This window comes from Sebastes umbrosus, chromosome 8 (genome assembly GCF_015220745.1).
Source record: "Sebastes umbrosus isolate fSebUmb1 chromosome 8, fSebUmb1.pri, whole genome shotgun sequence".
Lineage (NCBI taxonomy): Eukaryota > Metazoa > Chordata > Actinopteri > Perciformes > Sebastidae > Sebastes > Sebastes umbrosus.
This window is the reverse complement of record NC_051276.1, coordinates 21,729,149-21,756,380: the sequence shown is the minus strand read 5'-3', so window position 1 is coordinate 21,756,380 and position 27,232 is coordinate 21,729,149. Positions and strand designations below refer to the sequence as shown.

Genomic DNA, 27,232 nt, shown 5'->3' with positions numbered 1-27,232 from the left:
GCAATACCTGAGTGCACCAACGGTGGTGCACTCAGGTATTGCCCACTGTTTTAGCTTTTTAAAGGCAAACCCTGTGAAATCTTCTTTTGGTGTGAATTATAATGCTACCCTTTAGTGCCCTGCAATGGTTTCACTAGGTATTGCAGTATTTAGTTTTTTTTGACAGCCTCTCTCAATTATTGTTCTTACTTTTAAACCAGTACCAGTAACCTTAGTGGGGTCATTACACAGAAAAGGTAACCGCTGCCTCATTTTCAAAGCAACAGAAGACAAACCGCTTTTGTTATTTTCTAAACTGTGCTTGAACTGAATCTCAAAAAATCCCAAATAATAAGGGGGTTTAGCGATGACTTCAGCTGTCTAATGTCCAAATGTCCTCAAGATACGTGGGTCTGGAGCAGATGTCTGATGCATTTTTTTGCGTTCCAGTTCAGATTAAAGGAGGAATTAGTGGTTGAATTTAATGGAAAGTAACAGCAATGGCTTGAATTATGGTTTGGACATGAATGATGGGTATCACTCATGTATATTGAGCTGAGGTTTGTTTGCAGACACAACAAAGCTACATGTAAGACGAGCGACGGAGGCTTCTTACTCTCACTCTGCCACAAGGCATCCTTTTAATGGCATATAAAATAGTGTTACTGTAAGTAATCAGAGCTGATTTACAGTCTGTTTTATGTGATGCAGTCGGCACCCTGCTGTGTATCTCAGCTCACATTAGCTGTGGGCCTTTATTTCTTTGCTTGTCAGGCAGCAAGGCGTCTTTAGTTTGGTCCCTGACAGTCTTAAGGAAGGTCATGATGCCAGAGCCGCCCGTGCCCCTCTCTTCTAACGCTGCAGGCGCTCTGCTGATCACCTCCGCCTCCAACACCTGGCTCTGGTTTCGAAGTTGCCGGGCGCGGGCGGCGGGCACAGTGATGAAGCGGCTGACCACGTTGATGTGGTAGCTGCGCAAAGCAACCAGTGTAGTGACGCAGTGCTGATAGGCTTGGTTTAGCCGCTCGCTGGCCTGCTGCTGCTGCTTGACAAAACTCTTTAGGGAGGGCTGCAGCGAGATGTCCTGGATCAGCTGCTTGTGTGCAGGCAGCATGTAGTTCCTCATGCGGGTTAGAAAGGCACCTATAAGGGGAAGTTTCATCACAATGAGTCTTTCATAAACCACTCTGGCACTAATCAATCAACGGAAAAACAGCCGCCTTACCACTTTTTGCTTCATGTTTGACTCCCAGGAGTTCATCAAAGCAGTGCAGCAGGCAGCTCTGTGCTGCACTGCCACCTGAATACTCCACGGGCTCTGCCTGGACCCCTTCATAAACCAGCCCATTTGGCATACAGGGGTTGTCTTTCCACCTATACATGGACACAAACACACATTTCAAAAACATGTTTCACTTTACAAATGAATCAGTGAAATGAGAACAAAGAGAGATTTCTGTACCCAGACAAGTAGATCCTCATAATGCCATAGAAGACTGAAGGCTCCACGTACACTTAAGAGAAAATCACATTAATCAAAAAATACTTGTCGATAGGGGATCATTCATACTTTTAAGTTAAGTTAGAGTGATTACCTTGCATCAGTTTGAGTGCATCTATCATGTCTTGTATAGACTGGCTGATGTCCTCCAGGGCTCTGGCCACAGTCTCAGTGTCTCCACGCCTGACTCCATTGATCACAACGGGAATGTTCTGCAACACATTGTTGCTTTGTCTGAAATTTACTCAATTTCATTCTCGTTTGACTTTAATAGTTTTCAAACAACAACTCAAGCCCTGTTTTTTTCTCACAAGTACATTGTGTTACATTGACTTATTTTTGGTTATATATTCACCCTCAGTGCCGGGACTGCTGCCAGCTCCACCAGCAGAGTAACCAAAAAGAAACCTTTCACACTGTCTCCACCTGGGAGGCTGAACAGCAGCTCCAGGTTCCTGCAAAACAATAACCTTTGCATACATAATAATATCACGGTACATTATGTGTAGAGGAGCCGAATTAACAGTGAAAATGTACTTACTCCATGTCAAAAGGCCTGGCACAGGAGACATAAAGATGAACATGAAAGAGAGAGAAAGAGAGAGCAGATTTATACCTGACACTTGTTCAACTAAATGCAGAAGAAGATAACATGTCCGTACCCCTCTGGATCCTTCTTCCTCCAGTTAGCCAATACTGCATCTGAATGGGTGAGAATCGGGGGAAGTCCCAGGCGCTGTGATATCTCCCAGTACGGGACCGCCAGGTTATGTGGCAGCATCTTAGAGAAGAAGATTATTGAAGATGGTAGAGTGCAGAGCAACTGATAACAGGCAGGGAGATATAGGGAAGGGAAAAGTAGGGATGCACCGATACCAATACCAGATCAGATATCGGGCCGATACTGACTCAAATAGCTGGATCGGGTATCTGTGACAATGGGGCCGATCTATTCAATTCAATTCTATATTTATATGCAATATATATTATATACTGGAATTGTAATTCCTGATAATTTTGAAGATTTTTTAACAAGTTGCTGGTGTACGATTTATTATTTTCTATATATTTGATCTATATATTTATTTCTTACATTTTGTTTTACAAAGTTAAGAAAGCAATGTTTAAGTCAAGCCTGACGTTGCCTTACACATAAAAGAATGATCCCAGTCACCTCCACACATTGAGGCATGCATTTATTAACTAAACACTGGTATCAGATCAGTACTCGGTATCGGCCGATACCCAAAGCCCAGGTATTGCTATCGGTATCGGGACTGAAAAAATCAGATCAGTGCATCTCTAGGGAAAAGTCACAAAAAGAAAGAGATACCTCCACTGTGTCGTTCTCTCCCTCCTGCCAGGTGTAGCCCATGGTCATCATGCTGAGGGCCAGGTGGGCCAGCTGTAACTCCCGGTGCTTCTGCAGAAGGTGGCTGCTCAGCAGTGGCATCTGGACAGACGGGGTAGCAACACTAAATCATGGCTCCATAGTGAACAAAGTGAATTGACCTTTTCAGCATACTGTCCCCACTTATACCTTGTTAATGTGGAGGCGCAACTCGTGAGAGTGCACAAGCTCTGGGACTCGCAGGGCAATATCCATCCATGGCTGGTAGTAAGGTGGAAGCTCTTCCTTTGAAAGTCAAGTTGGAGCATCATAACAAAGTGTTGATCCCCATGACAAATGGAAATGAAACAGAGCAGTGCACAGCTGTGTGATGGCATTTTAATTTTTGGAATTGTAAAATTCCTACCTACATTTGCATATCATTGTTTTATGTTGCTACAGGGCCACAGTGACCCTTGGGCAAACACATGCTGCTGTAAGAATAACGTTAATTTAAACAAAGCAAACAGGAACAATGCCACATTTCAATTTCCCTCAGTCCAATCAATACCACCAGTCAAGAGTTCACAGTTTTATAACTGCTAAACTGTGAACAGATTAGTTACATTCAAGTTCCGTTAAATAATAAAGGTTCCCTGACATTCAGATATTACATTATGACTGCTTGTGTATAAGGTAAAAACTGTAAAAGAGAAGGAAACTAATCCATCCACCTACCAGAGGATCAGGGAGGACGAAGCCAAGCTCCTCGGAGACATGGTAGGAGTCCAGAGAGAAGGAAGGTTTGGAGTCTGGTTCAGCAGCAGCCATGGGAAAGGAACAGACACCCACTGTCAGTGACGATCGACTGGCTATCTGAACGGTTCAAGAGCCCCCGACCTGTCTGGACTCTGGCACAGAGTTCACTTTACAGCTGCTGTCAATAATGGTTGAACATGTAATCCTCACTTCTGCTATTGCACAATTCTAAGTTAAGTATGGCAAATCAGTACACTTCCACAAGCCTTTTTGTGCAGGACTCTGCTTTTACTTTGCTCATTAGTTCCATAGAGATGCTAAGTATGTGCCAAGTAAGACAAGACTATTATGTATAAGATAATCTTCATGTTTTGTGTAAAATACTGCAGGCAGTTATGAATGTGTAACAATGCTGCATTTACAAGAGAACTTAGTCAATGTTAAATTGATTTTGCAGTCGGCAAAAGCAGCCTGCCGCTCTGTATAAGCAATACAAACATGCAAACAATCTTATGTGGCTGAATGACCAAAACATAAAAAAAACTTGAATACTAAGAACGCGAGTAACAGGGAAATACCAAATGTTATGTTCTCCTCTCTGTCCACATACTGACAAATTCAGGGTTGCATTTATCTCTCATCTTTCATCATTATATATTATGCTTTACTTGTGAGTACTTGTGTTTCATATTTTGGTCCATATTCATGTTCCCCTCATACAAGCATCTTATATCTTCCACATATCATAGCTTTTTCTTCTTTTTTTTCTATTTACTGACTCCTTTAAAGTCAGTAGAAGACCCTCACTTACAACACAAATGCAACATGTTATTATATCATTATGTAATATGTGTCGCATTACAATGCATTATTTCAGTTTCCATTTATTCTTATTTTGAAGGAAATTGTTCCACCCTTTGCTCTGTTTTTATATCTGCTCATGTTGTGGCTCAGTGTTTAAGAGAGGATTGGAGGGAATTTAGACTGTCAGCCTCATCTGGTGGAGCAGACTGAACATTACAGCAAAACTGGCTTTACATATGGATAAAAATGAAGACATCAACATTCTTCAAACCTGTACATTTGTCTTTAAGGTGAGTTATAAGGATGCAGATTTACCTCATTGTTTTAAATATTGTTTGGTTAACAACTCTCAATTCCATAGTTACCGAACAGACAGGCTGATAATCTTCATCTTCCTTTGTATAAAACATCCCGTGGTCAGTTTTCTATCAAATTTCTTGGAGCTTTCTTATGGAATGAAAATGTCCATTTAATGGATTCCTCTGTTCCCCTGAGCAGAAATGATCTGCTGACAAAAATATTTGATTTGGGAAAAAATAATCACTCTTAGAAACTGTAAATATGGCAATTACCTCTGCTTCTTTGTATTTTTTTTGTTTTGTTTGAACTTTACTCCTACATTTTACACTGTATATTTTTATAATAATATTTAAATGTACTGGTGATTTTTTCATGATAGTATTTTTACCTAATGTATGTGCTTTGACTGTGTTTTTTTATATAAGCTATTATAAGTTTCTACCACACCCTCACATGTATGTTACATTCCTTTTGTGTGCATTGTATTTTATTGTCTTTTTATATGTGTGAAACAAATAAACATAAATCTGTAAAAGCATTTGAATGATTCTTCTGTGAATCTGCTTTAAAGTTGAAGCATTTCTTCCACTATAAATTCAGTTCAGCTTTGGCATTAATGTGTTTGCAAGTACAGTATAAAGGTCAACTGCAATTTGATCCTCTGGGTCCTGGGACAGAGTTAAGATGTGCAAACACTGGATTGCATTGTTAGACTGTGTAACGTGAATGACGTAGTTCAGAGCAACACAGAGTGACGGAGGTAAAAGATAAACCAACTCTTAAGAATTTGATTTTTTTGTGAATTTAAAGCCTTCTCTACACCAAATCAGCTGTGAAGACTGAAGAAATACTGAATCAAACTGGAAATAACCTCCCACCCTCTGTGCACCATGGCTGTCAGTACCTACGAGTGGTGAGTAGCCTTTTATTCATCACAGACCAACCATGGCAAGTCATTTCTCTGCTTTGCACCCTGAGGTTGAGTTATCACACCTTGCATTGCCCTAAAGTGCTAAGCAATAACTACACTGACTGCCAATAAGAGCCATTGCTACTTGTGTCAACACTGTTAAAGGCAAGAAATAAGCCGTTCTCCTAATCATTAACACTGTACTAATAACCATCTTGGCTAATGGCTAATGTGTGATAACCATGATAAATGTGAATGTACACCGAGTAGTAACCTGTTCAATAATTGTAATGTGGCCTTGACTCAGTTCTTTTCAGACATACTTTTTTTTTTTTTTAGCATTGAGAACAAGTTTATTATCACAAAAATTGTAATTCATAGTGATTGAATCAGTCTGAATTAACAAAATATAGAGGTATGACATTTCAGTAAAATGCAAGAAACAACATTTAAGGATCAAAAAGAACATGCAAGTCTCATGTAATATTTGAATATATAATAAAATTACTGCAGTAGATCAAATGCTGCATTAAAGCAATGATGATGTCATCATTACAAACTGAGGACATGGAGTCTGAAAGCATTGACCAGATAGGAAGGATCTAACAAAGAGGTGCTACTGGTTGCATCATGGGAAGTGTAGGACTGATTATTTCTGGAGCGTGACCTGTAGGAGTTAGAAGTCAACATATCTCGGCCTCTACTTCAATTTCTACCATTCCTTTTAAAAAGTACGATGTACCATTTGTTTAATTTGTCACAAGTCCCCCAGCTTTGTGAAAGTGCAGCACTAAACTGAGTAAAAGAGATAAAAAAAAGGGCATCAAACAGCTTTCCATTATCTATATGCACATTTATACATGCAAATTTCTGATTATGAATCAAGTTTTCTATTTCATTTCACATTTATTTAGTTTGCTCCAAGAGGAACTCATGCAGAGTCATAAATGCACATGTCTAAAAGAACCAAAGGAGTTAATTTAGTAGCTCACCCCATCATTTATATAAAGCTCAACAGCCACCATGACTCATGCATTTTTCTTTTTATAGCCCTCTTAAATTATACAATCACGAGTGGATCCAATCAAACAGTTTTATTAATGGTTTGCCAGCCATCTGACTCCTTTTTATTGGATTTGTGTTATGTATCTGTAACACAAACACTATGTTCATCACTAGCTGTCCCAACTGAAAATTTAGTAGACCCGTCCCTGGATATCACGTGTGCAGCACTGTGCACACATTGTTTTAAAGCTTCAGTAGGCAGAATGTTTTTGGCATCATTGGGCAAAAAAATCCATAATAACCTTTCAGCATATTGTAATTCAAGTGTTAAAACTAGACTTCTGCAGCTCCTCATGGCTCTGTTTTCAGGCTTTAAAAAAATCTAGCCCGTGACGGGAGACTTTGCCAATCACAGGTCATTTCAGAGAGAGAGCATTCCTATTGGCTGTCATTCAACAGAGGCAGCTGTTAATCACTCACAAACTCCAACCAAATGGTCAAACTAGGCAGCAGTGATCAAATATATGAATCAATATTCTGTTACTGTAATGCCTATTTTTCTTTTTTTCCTTTTTTTCGGTCTGGATCTCATTCACATGGACGGAGGAAGGAAAATAACTCTGGATTCAGCTGTTAGTGCATTTTACAACCTTTAGGACCTAATGATTTAAATAAGGGCTATTAGAGTATTTGTACCTGGAAGTTGATTCACCTAAAAAGAAATGATCCACTTAATTACAGACATCTCTTTCCCAATGTAAGTCTATGGAAAAAAGTATTTTTGGGCCCAATGGCATCACGTGACGGAAGTTGTAGTACTACCATTTGGCCACTATGGAAATTGGCATCAACGACCAGCACTTATCCTGGGGGCTTGGTCATAAACTTTTTCATTTTACAGCTAAACAGTACACTACAAGATGTTTCCGAAAACATTTGAGGTGAGAAATAGGCATTACAGTAACAGAATATTGATTCATATTTGATCAGTGCTGCCTAGTTCAGGAGTGATTGACAGCTGCTCAGAGATGGCAAGACTCCTGCTCGGCTCTGATTGGTTGTTTTCCTCCGGTCTGTGAAATCTTGCAGATGCCATTAGGAGCACTGGAGGACACAGAGGCACATGATTTTTTTTATCCGATTACCTGTCTCATGCACTACTGTCAGGATATAGTGCCCATTTTATAAAAATAACTTTTTTTTTAATAATATTTGCTCCATTTCTACCCACTGCAGCTTTAACCCAACCTGAATGCATGAGAGGTGTGTAATTATTAAAAATACTGTAAACTGTGCAAAGTAATTCAGATTCTTTTAAAGGGAACAAAACAAAAACATGTGCTGGACTTGACACCAGTCCATCCATCCAGGCTGCTTTATATAGGAGCTGTGGAATAGGGATTTGTGCGACTTTAAAGTGGATCAGTGTTTTGTAATGAATGGGTGTTTTTTTTGTTTTTTTTTTTCCTCCCTGCCTGCCTGCCTGCCTATTATTAGCTGCGGAGGCCTTCAGAGTAAAGTGGAGGTAGTTCCATGACGGTCAGAGCTGCTGCAGCTCTGCATCGCACCGACAGGCTCCAGATCAGCCTGCTGCGTATTTTTGGCAATGCGATCGGATTTATCGCGCTGATCCTTGGTGGAGGTGGTGGAGGGAGAGAGACGTGTTTTCCTTAAACATCTGCGGTCTCTTCTTTGGTTCAACCTCTCGCCTCGAAGATGAAGTTAAACACGAGCTGCCGTCAGGTGCAAGAGGCATCCGATGGAGCCATGCAGCTTTCCATCTCGTTCATCGATGCAGCAGCACTTCCTTATGTTGCGGTAGGTAATAATAATAATAATAACATGTGACATGTTTCCTGCGATGGATTCATCAAACTGGTTTGTTTCCTTATCGCATTTTTTTTTTTTTTTTTTTTCCTGTGTTGAGATGAGCCAGATAAACAGGCTCAAGAGTCAGTGACGGCGTGTTACATAAGGTGTAATGCAGCAGAGCCTCATGACTAGTGTCTCGGTGATGGTGGTGGTGCTGGGACTGTTCGGTCCTTCTGGTAGGATATTTGCACTATTTCATCATCTTTTGTTGTGGATGAGAAGTGAGGCTGCACGCTTATTTAATGCGGATTGACATAGGAGGATATAGTCTGTGTGGCTTATTTTAGCCTTATAATAAAAAAAGAAGGGATGAATTAATTCGGGGTTTGCGCAGTGTAGACTGTTACCGGAAAGGGCAAATGAATGAGCAATATTAGAGGCGGTGTATATCTCTATAATGACACACAGACAGGCCCTAAGGTCACTGTGTTTTATATATATATATATATACCTAAATGGAGGTGAGACCTGGCCTATGGGGATGCAGATTGTGCAGTCAATGAAAGGCTGATTTTATGAATGGCTGCAAACGTCAAATGACCATCAGAAAAAAAAAAGAAAAAAAAATCATAGTAACCCGTAATAGTAATCTCTAAGGCTTTGTATAGACATCAAAATGTGAAATTCTGCTATAATAAATACAGTTTTTCTGATTGTCATGCTAGAGAATCAGACATTTTAGTGTAGGTGAGCAAAAGTGATGCTTTTTTTTAGGGAGGTGGCCAGTTATTTCTTTAGGTGCTTGGGGGTCCAGGCTGGGACACCATGCAGGAGAGTCTGACCTCATTCATAAGTTAGTTAGCACTATGTGAGATAATCTAAATATGAACGCCTCTTCTGATGATCAAAGGTTGTCATTCCCAGTGCAGTGACTCTTTCAAGGTGGAAGATGCATGGGACAGATGGTGGTCTGGGTATTTGAGCTTGTAGAGAGATCTGGTCCATCATGTGACAAAGCTTGGACATTACAGTACACAGAGTTTGATGTCATGATGTGAGCAACAACAGTAGCATGATGATAGCCCACAACAGCAGTTATATTTGTCATGTTTATATGCTGCTGTTTTTTTAGAATAACATTAAAAAAAAACATAATGAATGTAATGGATGGAAGATTATCTGATATAGGCTGTGACACACAGAAACACAGAGGCTACAGTTCCCTTGGAAACCAGTCCGGATACCTAAATCATCAGCCACCATTTCCACGAGATAGAAATAGTCTATTTACCTATTCCCCTCCATTTCATTTAATGAAGGTGGATTTGTGGATGTCAGATCTTTGGTGCTTGTTATGAATTAGGAGGGCTGTGATGATTGAAGCTACAGTATAAGGTGGTTTGGATTGTAATATCGGGACTGTAAAGAGGGAAAAGCAGTCTATTTTAGGCTGGCAGAAATATCTGCATAGAATTGTATCCGCCTTTATTAACCCATAGTAGACAAACTAAACAGTTCTGAATGTGCTTTTTCCTTAAGATTTAATGTTGAAACGTTGCATAATATTATGCAGTACTGGGCGTGTTGCAAACTCCATGGATCGCCCCCACCCCTCTTTTTTTTTGTTAGCTTGTCCCTTTAAATTTTATTCCCATATCAGGAGCAAGGACAGGGAAGTTGTGAATGGGCACAGGGAAGTCACGAGACCATCCATTGATAGCTCTGCAGGCAGAACAGGCAGTGCAGATGAGGACTAGCCACAGTGTCTAATATCCGTATTGATCCATGTTCCTGTACTGTTCGGGGACAATAGTTTAGGATTTCAGGTGCTGACACAGCTTTCTGTGCTTCTTTTGTTTTGTGACAGGTCCCAGCTGACAGATTCTGATATGGACTATGAGAGGCCAAACGTTGAGACTATCAAGTGCGTGGTGGTGGGAGACAATGCGGTCGGAAAGACCCGCCTCATCTGCGCCCGTGCCTGCAATGCCACGCTGACTCAGTACCAGTTACTCGCTACGCATGTGCCCACCGTCTGGGCAATTGACCAGTACAGAGTATGCCAGGAGGTGAGTATATGCAAGCTCGTGACTTTTTTTAAGATTACCTGCATGTTTTATAAACGTGAAAAGATGTTTTTGAGGATTTAAATCTCTGGTCACTCAACTAAACTAAATTTATACACAAATAAAACACTAAATGTGTGTCATATGCACATTAAGCTGTGAGTATTCATTCACACTAGGAAATGAAATATCCCTGAATGTGTCATCTCTCATTAGGTGTTAGAGCGCTCCAGAGATGTGGTGGATGATGTCAGTGTGTCCCTTCGTCTCTGGGATACATTTGGAGACCATCACAAGGACCGGCGTTTTGCATACGGCAGGTGAGATGATGTGAAACTCAATGTTTAGTCTACCAGTTTTTGCTAGTGCTTCATGAGTTTAGTGAATTTGCGTCTTCCCTTCAGGTCCGATGTGGTGGTGCTGTGCTTTTCAATCGCCAACCCCAACTCTCTGTACCATGTGAAGACCATGTGGTACCCTGAGATCAAGCACTTCTGCCCCCGTGCTCCTGTCATCTTGGTGGGCTGCCAGCTGGACCTGCGCTATGCAGACCTGGAGGCAGTGAACAGGGCACGGAGGCCTTTAGCTAGGTAGTGGGACTTCTATTTGAATGACATTGTTTGAGATTCTAGTGCCAGAATTGCCTTTGATACATTTTCTTGTTTTTCAGACCCATTAAATCCAACGAGATTCTTCCTCCGGAGAGAGGCCGGGAGGTCGCCAAAGAGTTGGGAGTGCCATATTATGAAACCAGTGTTGTCGCTCAGTTTGGGGTGAAGGACGTCTTTGACAATGCTATCCGAGCTGCGCTCATCTCACGTCGACACCTGCAGTTTTGGAAATCTCACCTCAGAAATGTCCAGCGGCCTCTCCTTCAGGCGCCCTTCCTGCCGCCAAAACCGCCCCCACCTATAATCACTGTGCCTCCTCCCCCAACCACCACGGAGGAGCACCCAGTCGGTCTCCTGGAGGACCCGCACTGTGCCGACGTCATCCTAGTCCTGCAGGAGCGACAAAAAATCTTTGCACACAAGATATACTTGTCGACATCCTCCTCAAAGTTCTATGACCTCTTTATTATGGACACACATAACGAGGAGACTGAGAGGCCCTCTCGTGGTCCTCTCTCTGGCAGAGAGCTGCTGATGCGTGCTGCTAGCTTTGATGTTTGCGAAAGCAGCGACGATGGAGACAGGGCCAACCTGAGGGCCTGCACTAGTGATGGGACCTTGAAAGACTCTGAGGGGGCCCGACGAGGCAGATTGCTCTCTTCGTGGAGCCGAGCCTTCGTCAGCATCCAGGAGGAGCTGGTGGATGACCCTGTCACGTACAGCCCCAGGCCCATGACCGTAGTGCACATGGACCAGTCCATGCAGCTCGGCCCTTTCCGAGCAGTGCTTCGCTACCTGTACACGGGTCAGCTGGACGAGAACGAGAAAGAGCTAATGCACATTGCACACATCGCCGAGCTGCTGGAGGTCTTTGACCTGCGGATGATGGTGGCAAACATACTTAACAATGAAGCCTTCATGAACCAAGAAATCACCAAAGCCTTCCATGTACGGCGCACAAACAGAGTGAAAGAGTGCTTGGCCAAAGGCACCTTTTCTGGTGAGTGGAAATCATTAAAGGGGGCCTATTATGCTTTTGTGCCTTTTCCCTTTACTTTAGTGTGATATATCGTTTTCTATGTATGTGCAAATTACAAAGCCCAAAGTCCACGCCAAAGGGAGTTACTCTCCCCCACAGAAACACTGCTCCTGCATTGACTGAAACACCTTGATTGAAGTCCCGCGTTTTCTCCCGTAAAGTGTTGATGTCACCAAGTAACACATTTGCATAACGGCTAGTTTGGCACGCCCTCTGCCAAAGCTAGGCTAGAGCGGAGACCTAAGAGTTTGGCCAATCACAACAGTGTGCCAGCTGACCAAACAGAGCAAACAGGGCTTTTCGGGATTTTTTTTCGTTTGTTTTTTGTACATTAAAGCATGTAAACATGTTCTAGTAGAAACCCAAAATACAAGTATGTGCCTGAAAATAAGCATAATAGCTTAAAATAGAGTGGATGCATGGTGTTATTTGTGTCTCACCTCTGTATTACAGATGTAGTATTCAAGCTAGACGATGGGACGATCATGGCCCACAAGCCTTTACTCATCTCTAGTTGTGACTGGATGGCAGCTATGTTTGGCGGGCCTTTTGTGGAGAGCTGCACCAAAGAGGTGAGTCAGCCTACATCTGTGGTTTGTTTGGCTGTGAAATAAAACCAACAGAGCTCAAGTACAGACCAAAGTCAAACATTTATTCTGTGTTGCTCATAATTTCCAGTGGCATTCAAGGTAAGATCATTACATAAACTGACCCAAGTAGAGCATTAATGAACTGTGTGGTCTACGTGCACGGTATAATTTAATTAGAGGATTGCAGGTCTGTTGTAATACAATTACGCCGGCATACTGTAGTTCGATGAGTTTGTTTTTCTACCTTAACAGAAAATAATACTACTGAAAAATAACACAAATAAGAAGTATTTGTGCAGGTAGTTTGAGAATTAGATACTACCATTTCAAATGATCAGAAGTCATGTGGCTCTTCAAAGCTATTTTTAGATGTAGGCTACTGACCAATTATCAGCTTTCAGGTACTTTTCTTTTTTTGTGGCTGGCTGTTGTTGTTGTTGTTCCTGCAGCTAAAGCAGAACTGAAATCCCTATTTTGAAAACAACTACATTTTCTTTTTCATTGCATCATATAAATAGAAAAGTCGATTTCTTCTCGGTTGTCTATTAAATGCGAAACACAGCAAAATCCTTGGGCCTCTAAGTCCTGACTGTGTCACATGCTTCTGTTTCTAAGGTGCTGTTTCCAAACACAACTCGCAGCTGCATGAGGGCTGTGCTGGAATATCTCTATACGGGGCGGTTTTGTTCTCGGCCTGACCTGGATGCAATGGAGCTTATTGTTCTTGCCAACCGTCTTTGCCTCCCCCACCTGGTTGCACTTACAGGTACTACATTTGGTATAGTTGTTATTACTCTGTAAACCATAGGATTGTGTTGCACAAAGCAATTGTGGTGGTGCATACAGTGACTAGCTTTTATGTTTCTTTCAGAGCTCTACACAGTAACAGTATTTACAGAGGCAGCGATGATGGGGACTGACATTGATGGAGATGTGCTGGTGTACTTGGACATGGCCCAGGTAGCGTGACCTGTTGATCAGCAGTAAACAAGGGCGGCACTTAAAGCTCTTATGTAATGCTTTGGCAAATTGGAATCTTATTAATGAGGGCATTTCTCAGGGAGAGCTGCTCCGGAGGCTGAAATAATCTTTACTCCTCGAAGGTGGAGCCAAAGAAACTCTGTTTTTCAGAGTGCAAGTCAGCTATTTGGCATAATGAATGGCACCCGGATCTTTGGGGCAGTGGGCATTTAGGACTGCAGGAGTCAAGCTCAGCACTTTAGTTCATCTCATCATTCAGTTGTATTTTCACTGCAGCTCTAGCTCTTCAGTGTTATATGCAAGGCTGGATTACCAACCGGGCAAAGATGCTCGGGGGGCTACATGTTAATTTGATTAATTGCTACATTTCTTTGGTAATATGAACCACTAAAGCACAAAAATAAGATGAGTTTCCTGCATTTTTTTTTATCTAATCATGAGACCCTGTCTTATAGAGGAGCCATGTGTGTATTGTCTTTCTCAGATGCCATATTAATGCCAACGTGCTAAAATTAGCATGCTAATGTTAGTATGAAGGTTAAAGTATAAGTGAAGATCCTGAATACAGCTGATGAGTAACACCTTAAATGTATTCAATGCAGCTGACAAAGAACAGCTGAGACTGACAGTATTAATCACAGCAATGAATTACTGCAGCTGAAGCTCATGGATGTTGAGGAAACTCTCAAAAAAGGTACATAAAGGTAGAACCAAGTCTGCCCAAGCAGATGTAAACATGGCAATCTGAACCTTAGGTCACCTAAAGTGGCCACTCTTGTCAAGTGTAAATACAAGTTTATTTTTTTTGACCCTGGCTCTTTAGTCCTGCCTATTTAGGTTTAATGACAAATGCTGGTTTGTATGTTGACAGTTCCACGGAGCCCAGCAGCTCACTGGCTGGTGTCTTCACCACATCTGCACCAACTACAACAGTGTCTGCCGCAAGTTTCCCCGAGAGATGAAGGCCAAGTCTACAGGTAGCACACATGTGATCTGGTAGCACACTAGCAACCTTTTAATGCCCTCTCATTCATATTAAACACTAACCTGACATGCAGAAGGCCTATGGCAACATACTTGTGTGTCTTGTGTGGCCATTTAGAGCATGACAGCATGAAATAAAAGCAGGTTTAATAGGCTGGAAAGTTGGCCAATTTAAATTAAATCTGTAAAAGCAGATTAGGCTCAGTGGGCCCGTTCCACCTCAGTAAGAAGCAAAATAGCTATTTTCATAATATAATCAGGGACTGATAAAATTAACGGTTGCTGTCTACACTGTACTGGTTTGATCAATAATCCAAAAAGATGCTTGTATCATCTGGTTCTTAAAAAGAAAAAGAAAAAGTCACTGTGTAGCCAGTCTAGTGTTGCAAAATCAGTAGTTACAGTAGGCCTATACAATAGCTTCTTAAGTTCCTTTTTTCTTTATGAATGCTGTTATTTTTGCTGTTATGCATGATTGGACTTAAGGCTGTGTTTATAAATAAAAATATAGTTTTAACAATTTATACACTAAGATTTCCTCTGTGATGTACAGGAAATATCGCTTCGATCTGTTTCTATATGCTGCAATTCATTGCTCTGACCATGTTGAAATGCAAAAACAATGCAATTGAAAATGGACTGGCCTTTTTAAATCCCTAAAACGGTTTATTCTGATGCAGAGAACCAAGAATACTTTGAGAAACATCGCTGGCCGCCTGTGTGGTATCTGAAAGAGGATGACCACTACCAAAGAGCACGCAAAGAGCGCGACAAGGAGGACTACCTATACCAGAGACGGCAGTGTAAACGCAAGTGGCTCTTCTGGAACATCCCTTCCTCCCCGAACTCAAACTCTCCTTCTTCTGGCTCGTCCGCCGTCATCTGACCCAGTGGTACAGTGAGGGGCAGGTCCACTCTGTAGTAGTACATTAGTGTGGACGTGAGTTGTATAAGATACAATAGAAGAAAAGCACCGCTGGCGAGGTACGCCCCAGTTATTCAGGCACACAGTCTCTCTGTTTGCCTCTGCAGTCGGCCCTCCTCCAGGTCTGCACGGTCAGCTCAATCTGGCAGTTAAAGCAGTGAGTATTATTATTTAGATTTTGGTGAACTTGAGACTCAAACCTCAGTTATGTGAACATCACTGACAAATGGCACAGTGTAATTGGGGCAAATAACAACTCATATTGATTGTTGTATGTTCCACAACCTGAGTTTTAGGTTTTAAAAACAGGACTCTGCTGGCACAGAACTCAGAATTATCATCAATTAACCTGAACTGATAACCAAGTGCTGCTTATCAGCTGCAACAACCAGCAATCCAACACAGAACTTCTCAGTCTCAGAGATATAACACTTTGCCCTTAAGTGTTTGTACAATCTACCAAACTATGTGTACAGTATGATCTCGTCAACAGGATGTAACGGTAGTGTGGCCTGCCAGGAATCAATTACTGAAGTCATTCACTCTGACCATGCTGATTATGATCGTGTAAGCATAAAGGAAAATACTGGCACTCCTGTTTATTTGTGTACAGTCGTTCTATTTTTAATTGTTTGTGTGCGGCTTGCACAGCTAAAAGTCATCGTTAACGTATTGTGATCTTGTGATTTGTGGCCTCTTGTCACTAAAGGGCTTTAGTTTACATGAATGCATCCAGTGTCCTGAGACACAAGAGATCCCAAATCAAGGAAAATATCTGTATTTTCTGTAAAACTCCAGCAAAAACACTATTATTTTCCATATGTGTTGCTTGATGAGGCTTGTTAGCACACATATCCCTCAGTTTTACATTGAATGATTCCATCAGCTTGATCACTGTCATCCTGGAAAGCAACACGTGATGCATCTCAGAGCCAATAGCAGCATTTCCAGAGCTGAAGCGACCACACGTTCATCCCTCTGTGATGGCGTATTTGACGCATCTGTCATTTGGCCTTTAGAGATTTATCTTAGTCGATCAGAGGATGCCCCCTGACTGTCTGCAGTTGGCTGTGTGAGACTTGTACATGCAGGAGGCTTCCTCATGCCTACAAGCACTTTTTTGGACTCTTCTCCACAGAGACGCACACAAGAACCTCCACTCGCAGCGTGAACGGCACTAAAGAGAGTATGGTTTCATGACACCCTGCTGCAACATTTAAAGAAGAAAAAAAAGAACTGGGGAGGATACATGACCATGGTATTTAAAATGTTTAAAAAGAAAAAAAGGTTGTGAAGAGGTTTAGATAATTTTTCTTGATTTATTTTGCACACCTCACAGTATATGTTCAAGATTGTCATCTACTGTTGTACTTGATTGTAGAATGGACTGCGGTGTTACTTGTGTTTGGTGCTCAGTGAAGATGGGTAGTATTGTAAATTGTACAAAATATCAGACTGAACTGCAAGTAACTTGCATCACTCTAATGTGCTGTTATAACTTATTTTGTGCACTGCAGGCAGTGAACAGTATCGTACAGTATTACTGAGTAATACACTGAATACAGACTTGCATTTAGTTACTGTGCAGCTACAAACTGTTGTTGAAAATACTCATTGTGCCGACCTCCAGTTACATCTATTATACATTGTACTATACATACAAATTACAGGCAGTTCAAATTAATAGTAAAATAGGATTACAGTGCAAAGTAAAGTAGACACGTGTTTATATAAATGACATTATGGTACATCCATAAAACACGCCATTGTTATAAGAAAGTCTGATGGCAGCATATGTTAAAGAAAGGCTAGCTTTAGTCCTGCATATGATTGGTTAGACTTTTCCATGCAGTTTTTTGACTAGACAGATATTTAGAGCCCAACAAAGAGCTTCAAACGATTAAGTGGTATGAATCAATTCAGTGACAAAATCAATTTTCTTGCTTGCATTAACTCTTGACCTAATAATTACACAGTGCATGAACAGGGCTTGCCGAAATAGATGAAGTTTATTCATTGTTATTTAAAGTGTAAGATGTAGATATAGAGTAGTGGTGCTCTAAGCAGTCTAAACAGTAGTTAACTTTTGTCTATTGCTAAGTAAACATAAGATCTGTCATTTTGAATATCTTAATTGATCAAATCTTTTGGCACACATGGTCAGACATTAGTCTCTTTTAGAGCCAGCTTTCTCCTAATTCGGAATGCTTTAATTTATTAGACCATCCGTCTAGTAAATAATAATGTCCAGTTTTCACAGAAAAAACAGTTTGTTATGATAGTTTAACAGCAGGAGGGTCTATATTGTTATGATTTACCTTGGTGGTGTGATTGATAGATTTCATAGACATGCATTTCATTCCTCAGTGCATTTCTTCAACGAGTCTTCTGCTGATGTTTTGCATCAACAACACCTCATGCCTTAATGTACAGTGTAGTGTATGGTATCGAATGTAAAGTAGTGTTACTGTGGTTACTAGTTTGTTTGCTCTATGTTCAGTTACCATGGTGCTCTCTAGGTTGTGTGTGTATCCGTAAATGTACATAATTGGGATGTAAATCAATCGATGATGTGATCGATATCGATGAGTGTGATCGATATCGATGAGTGTGCTTTAGTTTGAACACTGCGGAGGGTTTATGCCCTTTTAAAGCCGTAAACACAAAACTAATTAAAGACTCTGACCATCAAGGCCACACTAGACTAACATAATCAATCAATCAATCAATCAATCAATCAATCAATTCGTGACATTAACCATGAAATGAATGCAGGGATTTTAAATCTGTTCCATTATTTTAAAGTCGCTTTATGCTAATGATCTCCAATTTTGGAGTCTGCATAATTACAAAATGCTGAGACAGGGTGGCCATTGAAAGTTAGATTGTAACTCAAACATGTAAATAAAACTTGTGTGATGACTTGCGATTCAAACTTGGCATAGCAATTGATACAAGCTATTGCATAGTTTAACATATGTAATGTTTTTATACTATGCATACTGAAATGTCTGACTTTGAAATTACAAACTTGCACTGCTTTGTAGCACCAGGTTCTAATCAAATTGCATTAGATGGTATAGCAAACATCATTATTAGATATGTAGACAACATCAGGTAAAAAAAAAATTAAAAAAAATTTGATTATAAATTACAAAGAAGTTGTCACTGGAGCCCGTTTCCATATGTTTGGGTGCTAATTTCACGCTGCAGAGAAGCACAAACCAAAGGGAGCTTTTTTAGCAGCACCAGGAATATATTATACTGTATATGCTGCACAATCACTACTGCATAGTTTAAGAGGCCTTGTTCAGAAATGGTTGAAAATTAAATTATTATTATTATTATTATTATTAAAAAAAAGAGAAGTAAATGTAAAGAAAAAAAACTTGAATGTTTTCTCAGTGTTCAAAAGCCTGGATGACGTTTTCTTTAGTCATCAGGCATTTTTGTTCTCAAGTTTTTATTGTTTAGGAGCTGTAAAAATCTCAAAAATTCTGTAGCATGTGTTCTTGAAAATGTGTAAATAATATTTACTAAATAAAAAAAAGGAGCAACGTGTGCAGTCGCGTCAGGTCTTTTTTTAAGAAAGTTAGTTATGTGTCATAGTTATGTGTCATATGAAACTTTATGCAGCCTCACGTGTCAGAGGGCTCGTGCACTGCGCAGAGGCAACAACTGCGCGTGAACCAGAAGAGAAACCTGCAGCAACAAACACAAGTGGACAACTTCTGACAGATATGGTAATAACAAATATCACTAATTAATGCAGCTATTGATATATGGTGATATTTATTTAATGTCTTCTCTCTTTTTTGTATTAACATTAATTGTAAACCGTTTGTGTCGACGTGTAAAGTGACACTGCATCAATACAAACAAGCTAAAACAAGTGCAAGCTCACTTCGAGCTATAGCTAATGTGACCATTGTGCTACGAAACTGAATTTTTCTTCTTTTCTTCTTCATATTAAGTCACTGCAATAACTATAAATAAGTTAGTTATCATGAAATAAATAGGTTAACTGAAAGTAGTGACACTAAAGTGAGGTGTGTGCCTATCTCTCTGTTGTGGCCCGGATGTAACTGTTGCCAAATGTTGCGATTAAGTTAAATATAGAAATGCATTAGCAGCAGTTCAGATAGTTGGAAGTAGGATTAAAGCGTGACAGACATGTACATATTGCAATATTAACAGTGACATTGACCAATTGTGTTGTTGAGTAAACTAGGATTCTACTCACCATGTGATGTGTCGCCCTAGTCTAACAGGTGTAGGCAGGGCTCAGGTGTTTAAATAAGCTCTGACAGGCCAAAACTGACTGCACAGCAGGGGAAATAAAGGTTCTATAATTCACATTTTTTGTAAGGTAAAATGCTAAATATGTTCTGGTTTCAATCTCTCAGATGTTAATTGGAGCAAATATGATTGCATTTTTTTTATAAAATGATCACTATATCCTGACAGTAGTGCAGGTAATCTGAAAAAATCATGTGCCTCTGTATCCTCTGGTGCTCCTAATGGCATCTGCAAGATTTCACAGAACGGAGGAAAACAACCAATCAGAGCCGAGCTATCTTTGGGGGTATAACACATGAGCAGTAAAATCTGGCCTGTTCTCGCCGAAATTGAGCCAATCGCAACCCTCGACCGCAGCTTCAGTTACACTGTGCATGTGTTATACCCCATACTCCAAGACCCATGTCCGCCCGTGACCCAGCCTCCTTTCTATAGGCCTTGGTCTCTGAGCAGCTGTCAATCACTAGCGAAAATGGTCAAACTAGGCAGCGCTGATCAAATATGAATCAATATTCTGTTACTGTAATGCCTATTTCTCGCCTCAAATGTTTTCAGAAATATCTTGTAGTGTACTGTTTAGCTGTAAAATGTGAAAGTTTGTGACCTGGCAACCATGTGGATATCTGCTGAGGAAATACCAAGCACCGCCCACCAGCCGGAGCAAACCTTCTCATTTTACAGCTAAACAGTACACTACAAGATGTTTCTGAAAACATTTGAGGCAAGGAAAAACAGAATATTAATCATATTTTGATCACGTTTGGTCGGAGTTTGCGAGTGATTGACAGCTGCCTCCGTTGATGAACAGCAAATAGGAACGCTCTCTCTCTCAAATGACCTGTGATTGGACAAAGTCTCCTCTCAGGAGCTACATTTTTTAAAGTCTGAAAACAGCCATGAGGAGGTGCAGAAGCCTAGTTTTCTCTCAGAACACTTGAATTACAATATGCTGAAAGGTTATTATGGATTTATTTACCCAATGATGCCAAAAACATTCTGCCTACTGCAGGTTTAAGCTACTCTGCTTTTCTTTGACCTAATATATCATTAGGCAACATCATTAGGTTTCGAATTGTTGTTCAGTCTAAACAACATTTTAAAGAAGGAATCTTTTGCTCACTATAGTCTGGCACTATGTTGACATTTAGTCAATTAATCAACAAAGTAATTCAGCAGATAGTACATAATGAAAATAATTGTTAGCTGCAGGCCTACATTAATGCAGTAAGTAAGAAGCACTCCAGTTAGAGTTCCATCACTGGCAAACACAATTTTGATTTACCGTTAATGAGCTATACTGTTTGACAGGTGAATGATATTTAACTTAAACTGCTACTGAACATGTCGCTCATTAGAAATGATAAGGTGAAATACTGTGACACTCTTCTCAAGCTGTCAGTGTGGACCACAGACTGACAGGCCTCCTTTGACCTCAACTGTCAGGACGTAATCAGCTCTGTTTCAGTCAGTCTGGCAGAAGAGCAATACTTGAATCTAACAGATTTAAACAAAAAACAAGCAAAACTCATTTGTCTGTTGAAAATAATTACTCCTTGACTAATTGAACGCTGCTGTCCTGCAGGCTGTGCCGGCACCGTTTCTGGTGTTATGTGCCTGTGTTTTGGGGTTTTACCATGTGGAAGCAACATCGGACACCCTGAGCTCTCTTGATTCTACTTTCTGTCGGTAAGTAGCCTATAATGCACCAGAGAGTGGTGATCATAAAGTGTAATTGCAATGATAGGTAAAGCATACATAAAATTACCACGGCAAAGACAGAAGGATCTGAACTGAAGCTTCATTTGCTCACTCAGTGTTGTACTTAAACACTTTTTTGCTCATGGCAGTATTGGAACCTTTTAAAATAAGTTGGCTCTCTTTATCTCAGGGTGAGAGCCTGTTCACTTTTCCCTCAATACAAAACTGTGTAGAATGAGTTTCATCTTTTATCTCTCTTCAATAAAGTGGTGGACTGGAGGTTATCTATCCACAACTGGACATTGACAAATGCCTCGTAATTCCAAAGGACCTGAAACTCAGAGAAAAGGTCAGCACCGTTTGGGAAGCACCACAGATTTACTTCTCTGGAGCACACAAGGTAAGAGAGCTACATACTGCAGATTTTAGTCAGTTTTTAATAGATAATCCTCGTCTTTTTGTGTCCGCTTATCATCCCCTTTTGTCTTATCAAACAAAATCACATTACTCACACAGCATTATGTTTTTTTGCGGGTTTCTCGGGACATTTTTGGCATTATGTTAAGTGTGAAATTTGTGTCTTTGTACAGTCCGTGTTATTTGGCAAACATGCACATACTTATTTTTAACACTAGAGTGCAGTAATAGATAAAACAAGTTGCATCTGTACCTCGACAGAACAGGTTTAAGTTATTGTCATAAGAAACAAAAACGTTCACAACATTTTGAAAAAGTATAAGCATGAAATACAATTTCAGTAATATTTTAGGTGTCAGACCGTTCTCCAGTTTTGAGCTTCTCTACCAACTTGTATCATTTGCATTACCTGTACTGATTACTGATAGACTGTAGTAATCTCTGTCACCACAGGGTGGTGCTAGCACACCATACTTGTAACCCTTCAATGAACAACTGAGACAAAAACCAAGGTAATGTCCTATCTACAATTTATACTATTCACAATGTCAGATAACGTAAATTGTAAAGTAAATAATACCGTCATTGACATTTTTAATTCAGTGACTGATTTTGACTGATAAATGCTGTAATCTCTGTTTCATACTAGTGAAACTACAGACAGTAAATCTCCATCCTTAGTTAGGTGTCATTACAGTTATTAAATTGAATTGCAGCAGACAGCAGCACACAAAAGCTGTATAAGCCTTAGAGGACCAGTGTATGAATCGGTATTCTTTAGTGGTAACTCCAAAAAAAAATACTTATTTATGTAAAAATTCAAGCATGACCCTAAAACTAAAATAAATTACTAATTGTAATTAATTTATCTAAAGGATTAGGCTGTAATTGAAAGTAATGCAGTGAAACTACAGTTTGAAGTTTGAGTGTTGTCTTACAATATTATATTTAGAATAGACATTCATACTATGATTGTGCTAAATATGATTTAATTGCAATGTCAGAATGATATTTGCTGATGATAAAACAAAAGGAAATGCTTTTGAGAAGACAATGACGTTAACAATACAGCCCCTAAATAACTTTTATACCACATAAACTGAAAAGAAAGACATGTTTGGAAAATCGACAGTACATGAGTAGGGCTTAAATGATATGTATGTTCCTCTAAAAATACTCTTCTTGTCATGCCAGGTATTAAATTATCCCAGAGATTCATTCAGACGTGCAGTATTCATTTATTTATATGTGTATTTTTCATGTTCTTTTATTGCTGAGCGACAAATTGAGAGAGAGATACAGTTCCCAATACACAGAACCCCCGCTGAAGTTGACAATGAAATTGCATCAAGCGCGCACCAAATCCTATATCTGTAAATTGAAAACTTAAATTGAAAGCCACCTCGATTTAGGAGGTAGTTTATGAATTCCACAGCTAAGCAGTCTAGCTTGAACATGATCTATTGCCCTTCTCTTGCCCAAACTCCATTTGATCTATGGTCGTATTATCTATAATGCTGTCTTACATGATTCTCTTTTATTGCCAGAATCAGTGTCAGACAGCAAAACAGATTACATGTTGGATTAAATCAATACAAACTTTATTTACTGGGCTTTGAAATGTAATTTCTCCTGACACTTAAGTAAGCACGCACTATTGAAGGATGATCAGATTGTTGCCGGTGGTTCTTCTGTGGTTGGTCTGCTTGGTCCACCACGCTTTCTGTCACCGTGCCACGCTGCCAGCGCTGCTGCTATTCTCTGCCACTCAGCCCTTGTACCCAGTAGCAAGAATACAGAATAGTGGCCGCTCAGTTTCAAATCCACCCACTGCAACACCCACTTCATTACTGGGACGGGATGCATGCCTGCTGAGTAATTGTAATGGAGCGCAACGGGCAGTAGTCCCATAAACCCGCCTCTAAGTAGGTGCTCATAACCAAAAACAAAAGCAAAGGGCCACAGAAACTGCAGATTTCTGTGTTCAAACTTCAGAGCAGCGATTCGACACTCAAACTTATGTGTTAGCAAAACCTGGCATGTGTGTTAGTGAAGCATTTTTAGAAATCCTAATTATACGCAGAAGCCTCAAAAACAAGTGGGACATGTATTGGCTTATGGGACTAAACTAACAACATGACTTTGTTACAGTTAGTCTCATAAATAAGGTTAGTGTTAAGTGGTAATAAGGATTGGAAATTAAACAGACCTGACCATATTATTTCATGGGAACATATTTAGAAATTATTGTCATATGTTGGCCATGTAAGTTTCGAAAGGCATGGACTTTCCTTCACTTAGTTTTATGAATAAAATAACCTCTGAACTCTATAAAGAACAACAGTAGAAAATTAAACTGTCATCTTCATTTCCTGTTGAAGGTTTCGAAATACTGTACCATGATTGTACAATAAAGACTAAGAAAGATTTTGCACTTAAGGATAAAACTAGTGTTTCAAGATTAATGCATAATATAAATCTGATTAGAATTTAGCTACACTAAATGTTAAACACCTTTAAATTCTCTGAAACACCAATTAAATGGGTTAAACCCAAGCAGAGCAACAAATGATCACCATTATTTGTTAAAAAGAGACATTTTCTTGACTGTAGTCCTAGTTGTAGTACCCAAAATTACATAGCACAGCGACCTCATGATTACTGTCGTGGAAATTAAGGTCAATTCTTGAGCTGAAAAACCTTGATTGTTGCTCCAGTGGACTCATCCTAATGCATTTTCTCAGTAGGAAATCTGTTAGTATCTGTTAACGTCAGTCTTTGAAGACACTTGTAAAGACGAGGAGCCAAAGCTGCAATTGGAACCAACTTCTTCTAGATTCACAAGATAAATATCTTCAGTTAGAAACCAACTGTTCAAATCACTCTCTTGTCTTGTTATAAATTGAGTCTCAGAGGTCAGGAAGTCAGCTCACTGTTGAATCATATAAACAAAAAAAAAAACCCAATCATCGTCACACCTGTACAAAAGATCTAAGCTGAAGTAGTTTCTAAATGTCAAAATGATGTATTAACACCTGTCCTGTTTAACATACAGACTCTCAGTTCAACATTAATATCTACTGTAAGTGCCAAAATGCTTTTAGGATTTTGTTTTTTTCACAGAAAGGAAGAGCTACTCGAGTTTCTCATGTCAGTAGAAGCTGTTTGGAAAACCAACAAACTTGGCTACAGGACAGAAAACCTGTCAGACGAAGCTTTGCCTGCAGAAAAGAGTAAAAGAACAGTGAAAATTAAGACGACTCCCAAAATAACCAAAGAACTCTGAACTAGAAAAGGATTAAAAAGCTCTGTATGTATTTGGCGACATGACAGATCATCCAGGTGTGCTTTTGGCACAACCAAAGAATGTTTAAGTGAGTTTTTACCCTCTTAAACTATCGTCTTTAATTGAGCTTTTAAAGCGCTTTGTGAACTGCTTGATTATTTTAGTTAGAACATTTTGTATTTTTGCAATATTTAGCAAAAGTAAGCCACCTCCAATGAAAAGTGATGTTTCTTGTCTTTTTTTAAGGTTAACTAAATAATTAACTTATTTATTTTAGAGGGCGGAGAGTTGGAGAGCGTTCTTAAGTTTGATTTCTCAGCTCACTGACATTAACATACGTTTTAAAAAATTAACTCTGAGTCTTTATTTTGATGCTCGTCATTCCTCGATGTAGTCGTGTAAACAACACAGGCCACAGGAGCTATCTTTACCTCATAGTTGGACCAAAAGTGGAGACAGTTTTGGAGTTGTTGTCTCTTTTTTTTTTTTTTAGTAAGGACCATAGCCACAGGGCACATTCTTAGACATGGGGGATTTCAAAGCCTTGTTTTTGGGTAGACATTTCTTGCATCTGGTGGATGGAATGAGGGTTTAAACCATTACTGCGATTAGAGCTGCCTCACTATGATCTCTTGAGCTTGCTTACTGCTGCTAATAGCTGTTTCCTCTCTATTTCCCTCTATCTTTTTCTTTTTCGCTTTCTCTCTCTCTGTGAATGATTTTTATGCTTTGCTAAAACATGTGGGGGCGTTGAGAGAGGATTTAAATGCAACGATCCCCCTCCTCTTTTTTTTTTTTTTTTTTTTTTTTTGGTGAATCTCAGCGTTCTTTTCTGCAAGCCTCTGATGACGACAGGGCAGCTTTAAGCCTGGCAGTGCCCACGGCAGGCTGCCGTCTCAGCGCTGCCCACTCTCCTCTGCGCTGGCATGCCGGAGAAAGCGAGGGTGGGGTTCCTCTTTAGCAGACCCTGTCATTCCTAGGAAAGCCTACATGTCCACCCATGCAGGATTCCTGATAGGTCTTCATGTTGGGGATGCAGGAGTGCAAAGATAGGGATTTCATTTTCAGTAGGCGATGGCCTTCATTCAACGAGGAGTCAAGGATGTATATTTAGATAAAGCACTTTCTTGAGCCTTTTAAGTGACATCGAGGGTCAACAAGTGAAACATGTTCTGTAATATCCATCTAATTGCATATTCAGTGTCATCGGGTGGGTGTTTTTTGACTCTGCTGGATTAAATAAGCGTGTTTGGCCGAGATTCAGGGAGTTTATTTCCTTAGCTAATGTTCCCCTTTGTCATTATAACACCCTGCTAAGCTGACCCGTGTCCCGCTCCATTCAGTCATTGCCCATTACTACACAACATATATGATTCATGCAGTCTTCCTGGAGAGGAAAGAATTACAACCTCCTGCTACCACGAGCGCTGGATTGATTATGCATATTCAGTGGAATGAAGACAGGCAATAAACCTCCTAAGCCACCTTTCCACACAGAAGAATAATAATTTGCACCTTATGAAGCATGGCTGTAGCACGCTGACCACTACAGGTGCAAAAGGATATATGTGCAAATGTCTATCATGCATAAGCGAGAGTGCACCTGATGCATCTATGTCTCATGACCAATATCTTTATATTTTCTTATTTCTCTGCACCACCTTTTCCTGTTTTCTTCCTGCCTCCCCTCACCACTTGAACACTGACAGTGTATTTTATTTTTTGAGGCGACCCTTTTGTACCTCGTTGTTGCAGTATAGCATGGTACTCCTTCACCTTACATTTGGTTGAAGAGCGTAGGCAGCAATACTTTTTTACTCTCTGGCTGTGAGTAAAATATGATTTCAATTACCATGAAAATGTATTGTATTATCAATGGGAGGATAAGAACAGATTAAGGAAGCTCTGGGATGCTCTTACAGATGACAATGGTCAG

General features: G+C 40.1%; 3 protein-coding genes across 4 annotated transcripts in view; 2 read left to right on the top strand and 1 right to left on the bottom strand.

The window, feature by feature from the left end:
* Positions 1 to 444: 444 nt before the first annotated feature.
* On the bottom strand, positions 445 to 3,705 carry ido1 (indoleamine 2,3-dioxygenase 1). Its single transcript, XM_037778415.1, has 10 exons — positions 3,549 to 3,705; positions 3,021 to 3,116; positions 2,814 to 2,933; positions 2,143 to 2,261; positions 2,022 to 2,036; positions 1,836 to 1,935; positions 1,575 to 1,692; positions 1,442 to 1,493; positions 1,205 to 1,353; positions 445 to 1,122 (listed from the first exon to the last, which is right to left on the bottom strand). Exons 1-10 carry the CDS (start codon positions 3,639 to 3,641, stop codon positions 716 to 718), a joined length of 1,269 nt encoding a protein of 422 aa, XP_037634343.1. The 5' UTR covers positions 3,642 to 3,705; the 3' UTR covers positions 445 to 715.
* Positions 3,706 to 7,940: 4,235 nt separating this feature from the next.
* On the top strand, positions 7,941 to 19,157 carry LOC119493258 (rho-related BTB domain-containing protein 2-like). 2 transcript variants are annotated; one of them, XM_037778413.1, is made up of 10 exons: positions 7,941 to 8,406; positions 10,268 to 10,469; positions 10,683 to 10,786; positions 10,871 to 11,056; positions 11,137 to 12,077; positions 12,570 to 12,688; positions 13,322 to 13,472; positions 13,578 to 13,666; positions 14,559 to 14,664; positions 15,352 to 19,157. In XM_037778413.1, the coding sequence occupies exons 1-10, from the start codon at positions 8,348 to 8,350 to the stop codon at positions 15,555 to 15,557; spliced, it is 2,163 nt and encodes a 720-aa protein (XP_037634341.1). In that variant the 5' UTR covers positions 7,941 to 8,347; the 3' UTR covers positions 15,558 to 19,157. The 2 variants fall into 2 exon arrangements, with proteins under 2 accessions (XP_037634341.1, XP_037634342.1); XM_037778414.1 differs by lacking the exon at positions 7,941 to 8,406 and adding an exon at positions 8,454 to 8,636.
* A 44-nt stretch (positions 19,158 to 19,201) lies between these two features.
* The window catches only part of LOC119493261 (phosphatidylethanolamine-binding protein 4), a 52,833-nt gene continuing 44,802 nt past the window's right edge, over positions 19,202 to 27,232 (top strand). The window contains exons 1-3 of the mRNA XM_037778416.1: positions 19,202 to 19,339; positions 21,478 to 21,581; positions 21,861 to 21,993. Of these exons, the coding sequence (XP_037634344.1) occupies positions 19,208 to 19,339; positions 21,478 to 21,581; positions 21,861 to 21,993 (369 nt within the window). The 5' untranslated portion in view covers positions 19,202 to 19,207. The remainder of the gene's footprint in view (positions 19,340 to 21,477; positions 21,582 to 21,860; positions 21,994 to 27,232) is intronic.

Bases quoted from the DNA above. Each gene is read 5' to 3' on its own strand.
- ido1 (XM_037778415.1), bottom strand. From the start codon at position 3,641: ATGGCTGCTGCTGAACCAGACTCCAAACCTTCCTTCTCTCTGGACTCC. The intron at 2,934-3,020 runs GTATAAGTGGGG...CCGTCTGTCCAG, and splicing joins TGCGCCTCCACATTAACAAG to ATGCCACTGCTGAGCAGCCA. The intron at 1,354-1,441 runs GTACAGAAATCT...GTCCATGTATAG, and splicing joins ATGAGGATCTACTTGTCTGG to GTGGAAAGACAACCCCTGTA.
- LOC119493258 (XM_037778413.1), top strand. From the start codon at position 8,348: ATGGAGCCATGCAGCTTTCCATCTCGTTCATCGATGCAGCAGCACTTC. The intron at 8,407-10,267 runs GTAGGTAATAAT...GTTTTGTGACAG, and splicing joins CAGCACTTCCTTATGTTGCG to GTCCCAGCTGACAGATTCTG. The intron at 10,470-10,682 runs GTGAGTATATGC...ATCTCTCATTAG, and splicing joins AGTACAGAGTATGCCAGGAG to GTGTTAGAGCGCTCCAGAGA.